Source organism: Enoplosus armatus, unplaced genomic scaffold (genome assembly GCF_043641665.1).
Source record: "Enoplosus armatus isolate fEnoArm2 unplaced genomic scaffold, fEnoArm2.hap1 Scaffold_50, whole genome shotgun sequence".
NCBI classification, from domain to species: Eukaryota; Metazoa; Chordata; class Actinopteri; order Centrarchiformes; family Enoplosidae; genus Enoplosus; species Enoplosus armatus.
The window spans coordinates 12,661-26,229 of record NW_027261242.1 but is presented as its reverse complement, the minus strand read 5'-3'; the positions used below and the strand labels follow the sequence as shown (position 1 = coordinate 26,229).

At 42.8% G+C, this 13,569-nt stretch overlaps 1 protein-coding gene across 1 annotated transcript; it reads left to right on the top strand.

The window, feature by feature from the left end:
- Positions 1–158: 158 nt before the first annotated feature.
- Positions 159–12,900, top strand: LOC139307250 (TNF receptor-associated factor 3-like). Its single transcript, XM_070931088.1, has 14 exons — positions 159–361; positions 4,725–4,887; positions 6,480–6,645; positions 7,727–7,778; positions 7,874–7,978; positions 8,187–8,351; positions 9,299–9,379; positions 9,508–9,582; positions 9,699–9,791; positions 9,871–10,011; positions 10,514–10,691; positions 10,800–11,143; positions 11,353–11,544; positions 11,709–12,900. The coding sequence occupies exons 2-14, from the start codon at positions 4,728–4,730 to the stop codon at positions 11,742–11,744; spliced, it is 1,788 nt and encodes a 595-aa protein (XP_070787189.1). The 5' UTR covers positions 159–361; positions 4,725–4,727; the 3' UTR covers positions 11,745–12,900.
- Positions 12,901–13,569: the final 669 nt, after the last annotated feature.

The following is a 13,569-nucleotide window of genomic DNA, read 5'->3' as shown; positions in this document are numbered from 1 at the left end:
GTTCTCCCTCCGGACAGTCTCCTGTAAACAGCGCCCCCCGGTGGCCGGCTCTCTCTCCGGGCAGCTGGGGGATTTCCTGGGCGGAAGCAGTGGAGGGGGTTTCCAGTGTGATCAGTCCAGTCCTCCCCGCTGGATCTTTGAACTGGATCCCAGTGACTTCTGTCTCTCTCTCACACACACAAACAGGACCGACAGAACCCGGAGAGCCCGCAGAACACTGAACCTGAACCCGGACCATGAGGAGTCCGCCTGAGGCCCGGAGGCTCCGAGGCAGCGGCAGCGGCAGGTTGACGGTTTGAATCCTGAGTCCGCTGAGCCGAGGAACTGCTGAGCTGAGCTGTGGCCTGCGGAGGAGATTCATGTGAGTCACAGAGACAGTAGAACCTCAGTAGAACCTCAGTAGAACATGACAGAAGCTAGTAGAAGCGGACATGTTAGCAGTGTGTGTTAGCTCTCTGTAACGGAGGGATATACAACAGATGCTACAGCTAGCTCTGTGTGTGTGTGTGTGTGTGTGTGTGTGTGTGTGAGAGAGAGAGAGAGAGAGAGAGAGAGAGAGAGAGAGTGAGAGTGAGTGAGTGAGTGAGTCTTAAATATGGGTATTTAAACTGAAATAATCTTTATTGAACAAACAGCAGAGAAAAAAGATAAAGAAGCTAACATTCCGTTAGCATTAGCAGTCAAATGAACGTCAGTCTGTTTACATCAAAGATCAGTTCAGTGATTCAAACCAACAAACTGAGAGTCAGAACAAATAATAAATGAACAATACATGAAGAATCAATCAGTTACAGTTTGTTAAATCTCAGAAACAGAAAAAACACAGTCAGACCTGAAAAATCAAACTCATAAAGTGAAAGGAGATTCATTCCTTAAACTGCACATTTAAGGTGGAATTATTCAATCAGTCTGATCTGATTCATGGACAGATGATAAAACAGACTTGTTATTATTATTATTATTATTATTAAAGTTAAAGTTGTTATTAGTATTTAGTATATATTCAAACCCTCCTCAGTATTTCAGAGACAAAGTAGTATTAACACTAAATACTACATTAACATGGAGTGCAGGATATATTGTCTCAGTCAGCGGTGGAAGAAGTATTACAAATACTTCAACACAGGTAACAGAGCTGTATTCAAAGTATTATCAGCTAGATGTACAATTTCAATTTCCCCTGGGGATCAATAAAGTATTTCTGATTCTGATTCTGATCTGACGTACTTAAAGTATTAAGATTAAGATTAAGATAGACTTTATTAATCCCACAGCAGCAAAGACAGAACGGTGCAGAAACACACAGCAGACAGCACTGTGTCAATAAGAATTAGAAGTATTTTTTTAAAAAGAAAAACAAAATACAAATAATAAATACAGATATAAAAAATATGGGGGACAAAAATAAATATATACACGGAAAATATAAAGTATGTACAGATTGTGCAGATTTATGTGCAGTTAAACAGTCTTACAAGTAAAAGTTCCTGTTATGATTATTATTATTCATAAAATAACAGAACAAAAAACAGAACTTTAATGTAGAGCTGCAACTAATTTCATTATTGATCTCTCTGCCAATTATGCTCTTGATTCATTGATTAATTCTTTAGTTTATAAAATGTCAGAAAACTGGAGCTGCAACAATTAATCGAGTAGTTGATAATTAATAGGTAACTATTTTGATAATCAATTAATCGTTTCAGTTGCGGTTCAAGCAAAAATACCAAAAGTGTCCAGCTTCTCAGATGTGAATATTTCCTGTTTATTTTCAGTCATTGTCTGTTTGGCTTGAGACGGCTGGTTGTTTTCTGATGTTTCATATAGCCAATGATTAAGGAATTCATCTAGAAAAGAATGAGCAGATGAATTTATAATGAAAATAATTGTTAGTGTCAGCTCTACAGAAAAAGTGATTTTAGTGAATTATCAAAACTGTTGATCAACCAATCAATAAATCAACTAACTGTTTCAGCAACAAGACAATCATATTTTTCTGCTGTGCTTTCTGTTTTTACTCAATGAATCGAATTTAGCTGCTGAAAACACAAACACCTGCCACAGCAGGAGGTCTGTCTGAGGTGATAGCAGGAGGTCTGTCTGAGGCCACAGCAGGAGGTCTGTCTGAGGCCACAACAGGAGGTCTATCTGAGGTGATAGCAGGAGGTCTGTCTGAGGCCACAGCAGGAGGTCCATCTGAGGCCATAGCAGGAGGTCTATCTGAGGTGACAGCAGGAGGTCTGTCTGAGGCCACAGCAGGAGGTCTATCTGAGGCCACAGCAGGAGGTCTATCTGAGGTGATAGCAGGAGGTCTATCTGAGGCCACAGTAGGAGGTCTGTCTGAGGTCACAGCAGGAGGTTTATCTGAGGTCTGTCTGAGGCCACAGAAGGAGGTCTGTCTAAGACCACAGCAGGAGGTCTGTCTGAGGTCTGACTGAGGTGACAGCAGGAGGTCTGTCTGAGGCCACAGCAGGAGGTCTGTCTGAGGTCACAGCAGGAGGTCTGTCTGAGGCCACAGCAGGAGGTTTATCTGAGGTCTGTCTGAGGCCACAGAAGGAAGTCTGTCTAAGGCCACATTAGGAGGTCTGTCTGAGGCCACAGCAGGAGGTCTATCTGAGGTCACAGCAGGAGGTCTGTCTGAGGCCACAGAAGGAGGTCTGTCTCAGGCCACAGCAGGAGGTCTGTCTGAGGCCACAGCAGGAGGTCTATCTGAGGTCTGACTGAGGTGACAGCAGGAGGTCTGTCTGAGGCCACAGCAGGAGGTTTATCTGAGGTCTGTCTGAGGCCACAGTAGGAGGGCTTTCTTCTTCGTCTGATTCACAGCTGTTAGTTGTAGCGTCCTCTGCTGGTCAGAGTCACAATGAACACAAATCAAAAACATGTAAAAATAGCTTGAATAGCTTTGAAACTTTGTTATTTACCTGAACTTTCCACAGTTTCTCCTCAGCTGTGTGTCAGCTGTTGTGTGTTGAAGGAAAACCCCCTCTGCTGCTGAGAACTGAAACATTCCAGTTTCTGTTTCTGTGAACAGAGGCTGCTGCTCTGAGAGTCATGATTCCACTCAGTGTGACACCTTTGTATCACCTCTTCACAGAGTGACCAGACAGATTACATGAATGAAGCTGCATTCATCTCTTTTACATTCCCAGTAAACACATGAAGTTGTCATGAAATAATGAGTAAAGGCTCCTCTTCTCATGGAAATCGTCTGATTTAGTTACTGAATTTATCAGGTTTCTTTATCGACATCAGAGTTCTTTCCCTCAAATTAGTATGAAGTCTTCAAACAATGTGTGCAATTGACTTATAGAGCTGATAATGATTTATTGTTTATGGTAGTTTTATTATCCTCCTCTGGTAACTGACTGGCTTCAGAAATGTCTCCAGAAATCAGAATGATCAATATACTGCTGATATCTATATGTGTTCAGTGAATCATTCAGTTCTTTTATTTTGAAGTTCAGTCAGGAAGCCACAGTCAGTTTGTGATGATATCACACACATCACTTTCTGTGTGTGTGTGTGTGTGTGTGTTAATGATGCAGTCAGTGGAAAAGCCCCTAGCATCCCCACAGCTGAGCCATGACAGGAAGTGATGTGTTTCTGTTTGTTGTGTGTGTCTGTGTGTGTACAACAGCTGATTCTGTGGTCAGGGTAAAGGTTAAAGGTCACAACTCTTTATGTTTTGAAGGTAATGTGCTCACTTCAGTTTTATTCTTCTACATCAACATTCATTCATAGAAACAGCATTCAAACTTTAAAATGTGCAGCTGCTTTAGCATTTTTGTTTCTGTATTCAAGGTTTTATCTTTAATAATTTAACCATACAACTTTTATTTATATTTCAAATCTGTATATTATTATACAGCTGTATTATAATGGAAGTGTATGGGCAACATTTTAAACACAACTCGAACCCACTTTGAACTTCATCTACTTCAGCTAAAGACACAATTTTGAATAAAGCTCCAGATTTTATATTTTCCACTTTTTTAATGTTCCATTTTCCAATCAGCTTTTTAAAATCAATTACAGTTTTTTTTTTTAAATATCTCCGTTTCAGTTTGATTTTTTTCTTTTGTGAGTGTGCATGGTGCAGTGACATCACTACAGCAACCACCTGAAAGACCATGTCAACACTTCAACTCCTTTCACTGTTTACACTTACTTTGCTCACACCTCAAATGGCACATGAACTCCTTTCAGCTTCTCAGCTTCTTTCAGCACTGTCTTTGTATCTGACAGTTACTTTCAGTTCTTTCACCTCATCTGACGCTTGAACACCTCCAGCTCAATTTTTATTTGTTGGAACTTTTCTATTTGTGTGGGTTTAATAGCTGAAGTGCTGAACAGAGTTGAAGTGAAAGTACTCATAGGAGTTAAATGAGTAAAATGTTGGAGGGGAAGTGCTTTCATGTTACCCGACATTTCTACTCCTTTCAGTCCTTCAGCTGTTACTCACATACATTACTGAAGCTAAATTTTAATTTTTCACTGTATTTCACTCTTTACTCATCATTCGCTCTTTGGCCAGTGCATGATTCATTGGCTACGCCCCTCTGCTTGACTCCACTGTGCATGTGCAGACTGAGGTCAAAACTCAAACCTAGAAAGATGTCTGGTGTCAGTTTACCATTAAAGGAACATTTTGTGAATCTTAATTAGTTGGTTAACTGTTTGTTGTCTCATTAACTCCTCCCAACTCCCCCCTCCTCCCCCCACAGGTCATGTCAGCGGGGAGGAGTGCTGACGGGAGGGAGGTGCAGATTCCCCTCCAGCAGGTGGCGCCCTCCCTGGCCATGCCCCTCTCAGTGGCCCCACCCATCACGCCGCCCTCTCACCGACCAGTCAATCCCTGGCCTCCCAGCGACACCACCACTTCACAAGGTAAACATTCAACACATAAATAATCAGCGAGTCCTAGCCCTGCGCTGTGATAGAGAAGAGTTGGTATTCCCTCGAATACTGAGGAATTTCTACTCCTGCACCATCAAGAACGTCCTGATGGGGAACATCACTGCCTGGTACGGAAACAGCACCAAACAGGACCAAAAGGCCCTGCAAAGAGTGGTTCGTTCAGCTGAACGTACAATTGGCGACACTCTACACTGCCTAAAGGATACAGGGATACCCCCAGAGAGGTTGTTAAGCCCGGTGGCAAGTATCTTTTGATGGGGTCTGGCGGCCTGACGTGGGAGATTTGAAGTATTGTTGATTTTTTTTAAAAATGTGTGAATAAATGACTTATTCTAACAACACAATTATAGCAGGGTCTTACAAAGAATCTGACAATGAACAGTCTTGGAATTATGTGTTTTCATCAACAACAAAAGAAATTAAATTGAAATAAATAATATGCACTCTACAAAAACTTTGGAAAAAGCTCCTGATTGACTCCTGAGTCTCACAGCGTTGTAATGCTGGGCACATTTCAACAACAACATAAATTAAAACAAATAATATAAATGTTTTTTGCTCTCTACAAAAATCGGATTAAACTAAGACTGATTAAAACTCTAAGTCATTTGATGAATTCCATTAGCTTTTAATTGTGTCGTCTCCTTCATGAGAGACTGGGTCAGTGAAAACAAGCAGAATAGACTGCTGTGGTCTTTCAGCTTTTACCTTTCCTCCTTGACATTATCCCTAAATGTCTCAAAGGACATCGCTCTATGTACAATGAGGGTAAGAACACTGATCTCAGACCTGCTGTTTTACTGTAGCGCGTTCACGTTTTAACCATAGACTGAGTTGGGCCAAACTTTAAAAAGCACACATCAAATAAGTTTTGATTAGTTATTTGATGCCATAAAAACGGGGTGAAACGTCATGATTGACAGCTGTGATTGACTGTGATGTGCTTGCGTTTTGGTCGGGCGGGTGTATGGGCTGGACCTCGATACCCTGGTTCCACCAGTTTGGCCATCTTTACTTTCTGTGGTGGAGACGCGTCGGCCATCTTTATGTACATTCTGCGGTGGAGACGTGTCGGCCATCTTTACATACAATCTGTGGTGGAGACGCGTCGGCCATCTTTACTGTCTGTGGTGGAGACGCGTCGCCCATCTTTATATACAGTCTGTGGCGGAGACGCGTCGTCCATCTTTATATACAGTCTATGGTGGAGACGCAATATATTTAAAAAATATATTGCCCGATGCTTAGGCCCAGCAGGACTGCCCCCCCCCCCCCCCCATCATATATATATATATATTTATTACTATTCTTATTCTTTTTAAATTATTTTTAATGCACAAATTGAATTTCACTGTGATTGAACCTTATGTGATTACATGTGACAAATAAACTTGATTGATTAATTGATTGATAACCACATTCAGGTCCAATCAGCAGCTGCCTCAGCTGACTGTCTGACTGTATTGACTATGAAAACCTCCAATCTTTCTCTACCAATACAGGGTCAGAACAGGTGTCTCTGTGTTCAAATTGACTGAACTCAGGTGTGTCTCTGTGTTCAGGTGTCCCTGCAGGTTTCCTGCCTCTTCACGGAGGATTTAGAGATCACTTTGTAGAAACTCCTGAAGCCAAATACTGCTGCGAGGCCTGCAGGCTGGTCCTGTGTCAGCCCCGCCAGACCGAATGTGGACACCGCTTCTGTCAGAGCTGCATCAACGACATCCTCAGGTGAGACACACGGAGAGACCGTGAGACAAGTAGACAGGAAGTGTTTTCCAAGTGTGTGCTATGTCACCTTTCAGCTTAAAGAATATCAGACCCAACTTTCTGATGTCTCTTAGACCTGAAAGTCTTTATGGTCTGATGTCTTTACTGCGTGGTCACCTGTGTATGCAGTGTGGTCACCTGTTTGGGTGCACACAGGCAGCAAACAAACCCTCCTCGACACATGTAGAATATTTACCTGTGATGTTACAACAGGTGTAGTAGGTGTAGCAGCTATGCTCTTACAGACAACCTCCTAGATTGGTTTCAAAGCAGGCCACTGAACTACGATGGCCCTCCTTGCAGTGATGGAAGAGCTTAGCCCTGTTAGTGTGAACTCCCCCTCCTCTGTCCTCATAATCCAAGCCGCCACCTAAAGCTCAACGTGGACAAAACTGAGCTTGTGTTCCTCCAAGTGAAAGGGTTCCCTGTCTGAGACTTGTTTATCACCATGACAACACTGTGGGGTGCCATCTTTGCCGGCGAGGATCCGGGGAGTGACCCCGGATGACAAACTGTTGTTCTCAGCAAGCATGGCAGCAGTAGCTCCTGTCAATTCTTCCGTTACAACATCAGGCAGCTCAGGTGCTCATCCAGGTGTTTGTCATCTCCTGCCTGGACTTGCAACTGCAACTGCAACTCCCTCTTCTCTGGAGCCCCTGCATCTGCCATCACACCTCTGCAGCTAATGCATTACGTATTTAACCATCCCAAGTTTTCCCACATCACCCCATTTCTCTCTTCACTACTCTGACTTCCTGTTGGTGCTCGCATCCAGGTCAGAACTCTGGTGCTGGGCAGTGAAGGGAACTACTCCTTCCTACCTCCGAGCCTTGGTCAAACCCTCCACTCCGGCCAGTCAGCCAGAGTCACTGCACTTTTTCTACTGTAACCTGAAAACCACCTTCTCAAACTAAATGTCAACAACCATTACTAGCACTTTCTTATGTCTTGTTTTGAAACCATCTCTAAGCACTTGTACTGTAGCACTGTAACACGTGTCTTCAGTTGAATCCGTAACTTTATTTCCTTACTCCTCCTGCAGTCATCCAAACCCAGTATGTCCAGCTGACATGGAGCCTCTGTTCAAAGACAAGGTGGGCAGGAAGTGACACCACAACAGAGATCAAGTTGTCATTAATTATTGATTGATTATTGGTCAGTTACTAAAGCTCCTGTGTTTGTGTTTCAGATCTTCAGAGACGTTTGCTGCCATCGGGAGATCATGGCACTTAAAGTTTACTGCCGCAGTGAAGCGAACGGCTGTCAGGAGCAGATGAGTCTGCATCAGATACCTGTGAGAAAAACATGTTCAAACACTGTTATCACGTCAATAGAGAATCCAGCTCTCTGGTTGGCTGTATATCCTATATATATCCTGTATAGGGACACATCAAACACAGTTAAGGTCGACAGTTTAACCGCCCAGGAGTCCATATAAAGATGATGACCAGGATTTATGACACTCAGTCTGTCTGTATGTCTGTATGTCTGTCTGTCTGTAGGACCACCTCAATGTGTGTCCGTTCTTCGAGGTTCCCTGTCCATTGGGTAAATGTAAAGAGCGAATGATGAGGAAAGAGATTCCAGACCACCTCAGCTGGAAATGTAGACAGAGAGAGACCTGCTGCGAGTTCTGCATGACCAAGATGCCTCTGACCGACCTGCAGGTACGTCATGACATCACTGCAGGTAGACTTGCTCCAGTGGTCTCGGGGCTAGTTGTCAGGTCATGTTTACTGTGTGGACATCACCACAGCGTTGTCGTGGTGATGGACAGAACGGGTTGAACTTGGCAAGTACCAAAGTTGGTACTTGACATTGTAGAAGAAAATTATTCTTTCAGGTCCAATTTTGTGGCTGGTTCAGATGAGTTTTGTTCACTGGGCAGTGGAGACAGAAGTTGTAAGATTCTCTCTAAGCACGTTTCTGGCCAGGTTTATATTCAGGGTTGCAGGAAACACCAGGCTAAACAAAAGGTATGGCCTGGAATAACCTAATTTTCTGGGAAAGGAAAAGAGACATTGAAACTGCCAGCACTTAGGATGTGTATTCTGTGTCAGCCCTAGGGGGGCACCTAAGAGACCCAACTCACAAGAAGGTTCAAGTTGGCTTCTCAAGGCCTATACAGTGGTCCATCTGAGAATGGAATAGACATTTGTCTTACAGCCTCATGGTACAATTGGATAAATGGAAGAGCACTACAGGGGTTCTATTGGGAAACTTGGCATTAAACTGATAAATGAAGCTACTTTCCCAGGAAGGGGAATACACTGTGATACACATGTTAATTCTGTTATGAATATACAAATGACTGTCTGAGGAGAAACCCTTATTTATTAACTGTTGGATAAGTAGTGAATTAGAACTGCATTTCTCTTTCTGCAACACCCTCTGCTGACCTGGAGGTCTTTGCAGTCCCAGAGACTATGTCAACCTACATGACAGAAATTGACCTGAGAACAGGAAACCATTTTAAATTGATAAAGAAAGTTTGATTGGACACTGAATCAGAGCGTTCCTGTGGTTCTTAGACTGCTGCTGGTTTGTTTCTGACTGGTGAAGCTGTTCTGAACTCCAGTCTGAAGTTTTTGTTATGACTTTCTGCTGTTTTCAGAAACACAAAGACACGGTATGTCCAGCGTTCCCAGTATCATGTCCGAACCACTGCTCCTTCTCCTCCCTGCCCCGGAGTGAGGTACTGATCCAGTTTATCCTCCACCGCCGAAAGGACTGTGCTTGAGTGTAGCTCTGTTTCTGTGTTTCACCTGTTTAACTCCACAGCAGCAACATTGATGATACTGATTGAGTGCTTTTGTGTTTCAGCTGTCCAGTCACCAACATGACTGTCCCAAAGCTCAAGTGAGCTGTCAGTTCCACCGCTACGGTTGCACCTTCAAGGTAACTGCTCATCCTCTACTTTTTCTTGTGTTTCTTCTTCTCAGTGCGAATGTACCAGTGCTCTGTATGTACTATATATACTGTGTAATGTGTTTACTGTATGTGCTCTGTTTCAGGGTTTGAATCAGGACATGAGGCAACATGAGTCCACCTTTGCAGCTGAACACCTGAGAATGATGGCCAACAGAAACTCCACATTAGAGAACAAGGTAACCATAGCAACCAGACAGAGGTAACCATAACAGAAGGTTCAGTGTAAGTTTACCTGATCTTTGTTTTTATTTCTAGTTGGAGGATGTTAAAGGTGAATTGTTGGAGAGGTATAAGGTGCTTCCTGCTCTCAGCAGTCGTCTGTCTGAACTGGAGAACCAGAACGACGAGCTGAGAGAGAAGAACCGACAGATGGAGCAGAAACTGGCCACCATGCAGGTAATACTAATACTAAGGCTACTAATTCTACTAAGGCAAGGCAATATACTTGCATAGCTCATTTCATATACTGTGAAAGTTAAAATTCCATAAAATAGTGAAGAAAAAATATCCCACCCAATTAAAAAGAGCTTTCTTTGTAGACCTGAAGTAAGACTGGGACTGTAGTGTAACCTGCTCGAGATGAATGCATGGATCAGACTTTTCAACATCATGTTTGATTTTAATATGACATCTGAGTCCAGGAAAACAGAAAACAGTACTGCATGTAGTACATCATATAAACAGTATGACTCTAAACCTGGTGTGGCAGATGCAGCTGTAAATACAAATTATAGGTGGGAACAATAAACACTGTGAAGGTGGAGCTTAAAGTGACACAACTGAAACCAGACACTGGGGGTGGAGCCTCATTATCATCAACTACATTTTCTGTCTGTCAGTCAGACTGACTGGTCCCTCCCCTGAACCTGGACAGCCAATCATCTCTCTCTTCCTATAGAAACTAATGAGTTCTCACTCAGAGAAGCTCCTGGAGGTGGAGCTAGAGCTTCGCTCTCTTCGTATGCTCAGAGAAGAGGTGGAAAACCTGAGAGGAACGCTGGAGAACGTCCGAACGAGACTGACTGCTCTGGAACAAGGGGGACGCAGTGGGACTGGATCCACAACACACACTCTGGGTCAGAACACACACACCTGGGACGGGTGGGGGGACTAGTTTCAGAGGTCTGGGGACTCACACACACAGTCAATAAATAACTCAAAAATGAATATCCACCTCTCTGCAGCATCCCTGGAGACTCAGCTGAATCGCCATGATGACATGCTGAGTGTCCACGAGATCCGGTTGGCCGACATGGACCTGCGTTTCCAGGTGCTGGAGACGGCAAGCTACAATGGGACTCTGATCTGGAAGATCCGCGACTACAAGAGACGGAAACAGGAAGCGGTGGCGGCGAAGACACTGTCGCTGTACTCACAGCCATTTTATACTGGTTACTTTGGGTACAAAATGTGTGCCCGCGTCTACCTGAACGGAGACGGCATGGGCAAGGGGACACACCTCTCACTGTTCTTCGTGGTGATGAGGGGCGAGTACGACGCCCTGCTGCCCTGGCCGTTCAAACAGAAGGTACTGACTGGTTACTGTCAGATTTACAGATTGGTTACTGTCAGGTTTACCGACTAGTTACCTACTGATGAGGGGCCAGTGTGCTTCCTGGCTGCTTCCTTAAGCGTTCTTTATTTCTGAGACTTCTGGGTTCAAATAGGTTAAACATTTTGTTGTTTTGTGGCCAAAATGATGCTGATCGTCTTTCTCCCTGTCTGTCTGTCTGTTAGGTGACTCTGATGCTGATGGACCAGGGTCCGTCGAGGAAACACTTGGGTGATGCCTTTAAGCCTGATCCAAACAGCAGCAGCTTCAGACGTCCTGCAGCAGAGATGAATATCGCCTCCGGCTGTCCTCTCTTTGTGTCTCAGAGCGTCCTGGAGACTGGCAGCTACATCAAAGACGACACCATCTTCATCAAGGTGAGGACACACAACACCTGCTGCTACAAGGTGCAGAGGTCTGAGGACTAGTTGTAGAGGGATTAGTTACAGAGATCTGGGGACTAGTTGCAGAGGTATGGTGACTAGTTGCTGAGGTCTGAGGGCTACCAATAAATATCTGTGTTGATTGGTTTATTCGTCAGGTTACCGTGGATACCTCTGACCTTCCTGACCCGTGAAGTTGCGACCCCCCTGACCTCTGACCTTGCTGGTCTGAGTTCTGCTCACCTGTCCACGCCCAGCAGAGCAAAGGATGATGGGAAGGATCAGTGACAATGGAGGAAGGTCGTTCATCTGACAGAGACGCCAACAGAAGAAAACAAGAAGAGTCAGAGAGGAAGCAGCCAATCAGAGTGAACTTTAAAGAGACTGAGCGGGTCCTCTTCTGATTGACCAATGGACTACAGAACTGTGTGTGTGTGTGTGTGTGTGTGTGTGTGTGTGTGTGTGTGAATGGATCAGTGTTACCATGACATCACCATGGTGATATCACTCAGAGCCAACATGGCCACCGCAGCGAGGACGTTGTTGCTGCTCATTACTGATGCCGTGCATCAAGCTTTACTTCCTGTTTATTACCTGTTTACCAAGGCATGCTGGGAAATCCACTGCAGCCACAGAGGAGCTCAGAAAACCAGTACAGACCAGTAGGACACAGTACAGAAACTTTTTCTAGCAAGCAGGAGACACCCAGTGCAGACCAGTAAAGACCCGTAAGACCCAGTACAAACTGAATTATCTGATTACGATAATGTAACCAACATTTTCTGGTCATTAAATCAAATGTTTTTGTAATTGGAGGTATATTATTGTTAAACAGCATTTTAATGTTTTGATTATATTTCATATTATCTGTAACTCCTCATTCTCAACAGGTCAGATATTAACAAGCTAACGATAGTCCCGTCAGTTGAGTCAGTTACAGTTACACCTGTCAATTACCTGTGTAACTGGGTGTAAATATTCAGTAACATTTCATCTGTATGTCAGAACTTGTGTGTGGCGTCACCTGTTTTAATGTAGTAAAGAGTAGCTTTACTGTACAGAACATGCAGGGCAGTGAGACAGGTTGCAGAGAGACAGGTAGTACTGAGAGGAGGGAAAGACGACTTGATTACAGTTGAATTTTATTGTTTGGAAATGTTTTATTTTAGGTTTGAAGTGGCCCTCAACCAGTAGAGTCTCAGTTTAAGTTCCCAGGATGTCTGTTGAGTTCCTCTGTGGCCTCTGAGTTTTTCAGTGTGGACAGAATTCATCTGACTCATTTGATTCATTTGCACAGTTTTTTGAATGTTTGTTAAAGTGTGAAAATAAAGATATAAAGAAAACACAAAACATCTTTTTTATGTTTATTTTATTAGAAAATCAGATGAATTTCAGTGAAAACCAGAACAAATTGATTTATTTGTGATTCTGCGCTTTAATTGGATGAGTTGTGATCATTCACAGAAATATTATGGAAGTGTTTTAATTGAATATCTTCATAGTTTAAAAGCTTTTTAAAGAAAAAACACTTTGTACATAATAAATCACATTAAAGCCTCCATGAATTGTCACCTTTGTTTAAAAAAAGAAAGCACTTTAAAGTATAAATTAGTTGATGGATGTTATTTTGTCACTTTTGAGTTGTTTTTTTTTTTTTTTACCAAATTAACACCAGAGATCCCTTATTATTTCTCATACTTGGACAAAAAAAAAACTCCGACATTTTAAAAGCAATGAGATAATAAATTGATATGCATTAATCAGAATCAGAAATACTTTATTGATCTTGAGGAGGAAATTGTACAGTAGCGGTGCTCCCATTCAAGTAGAAAAGCAGCATAAATTTAGAAATAAAAGTATGTACAAAATATAAAAATAAGAAATAGAAAATAAGAATATAAACATTTACAATATTTAAGTGAAAAATAAAAGTAAAAAATATCTACAACAGCAATGATATGTATGTATATATATGTATGTATGTATTGCACTATTGTGTATGAATATATATGTATTGCA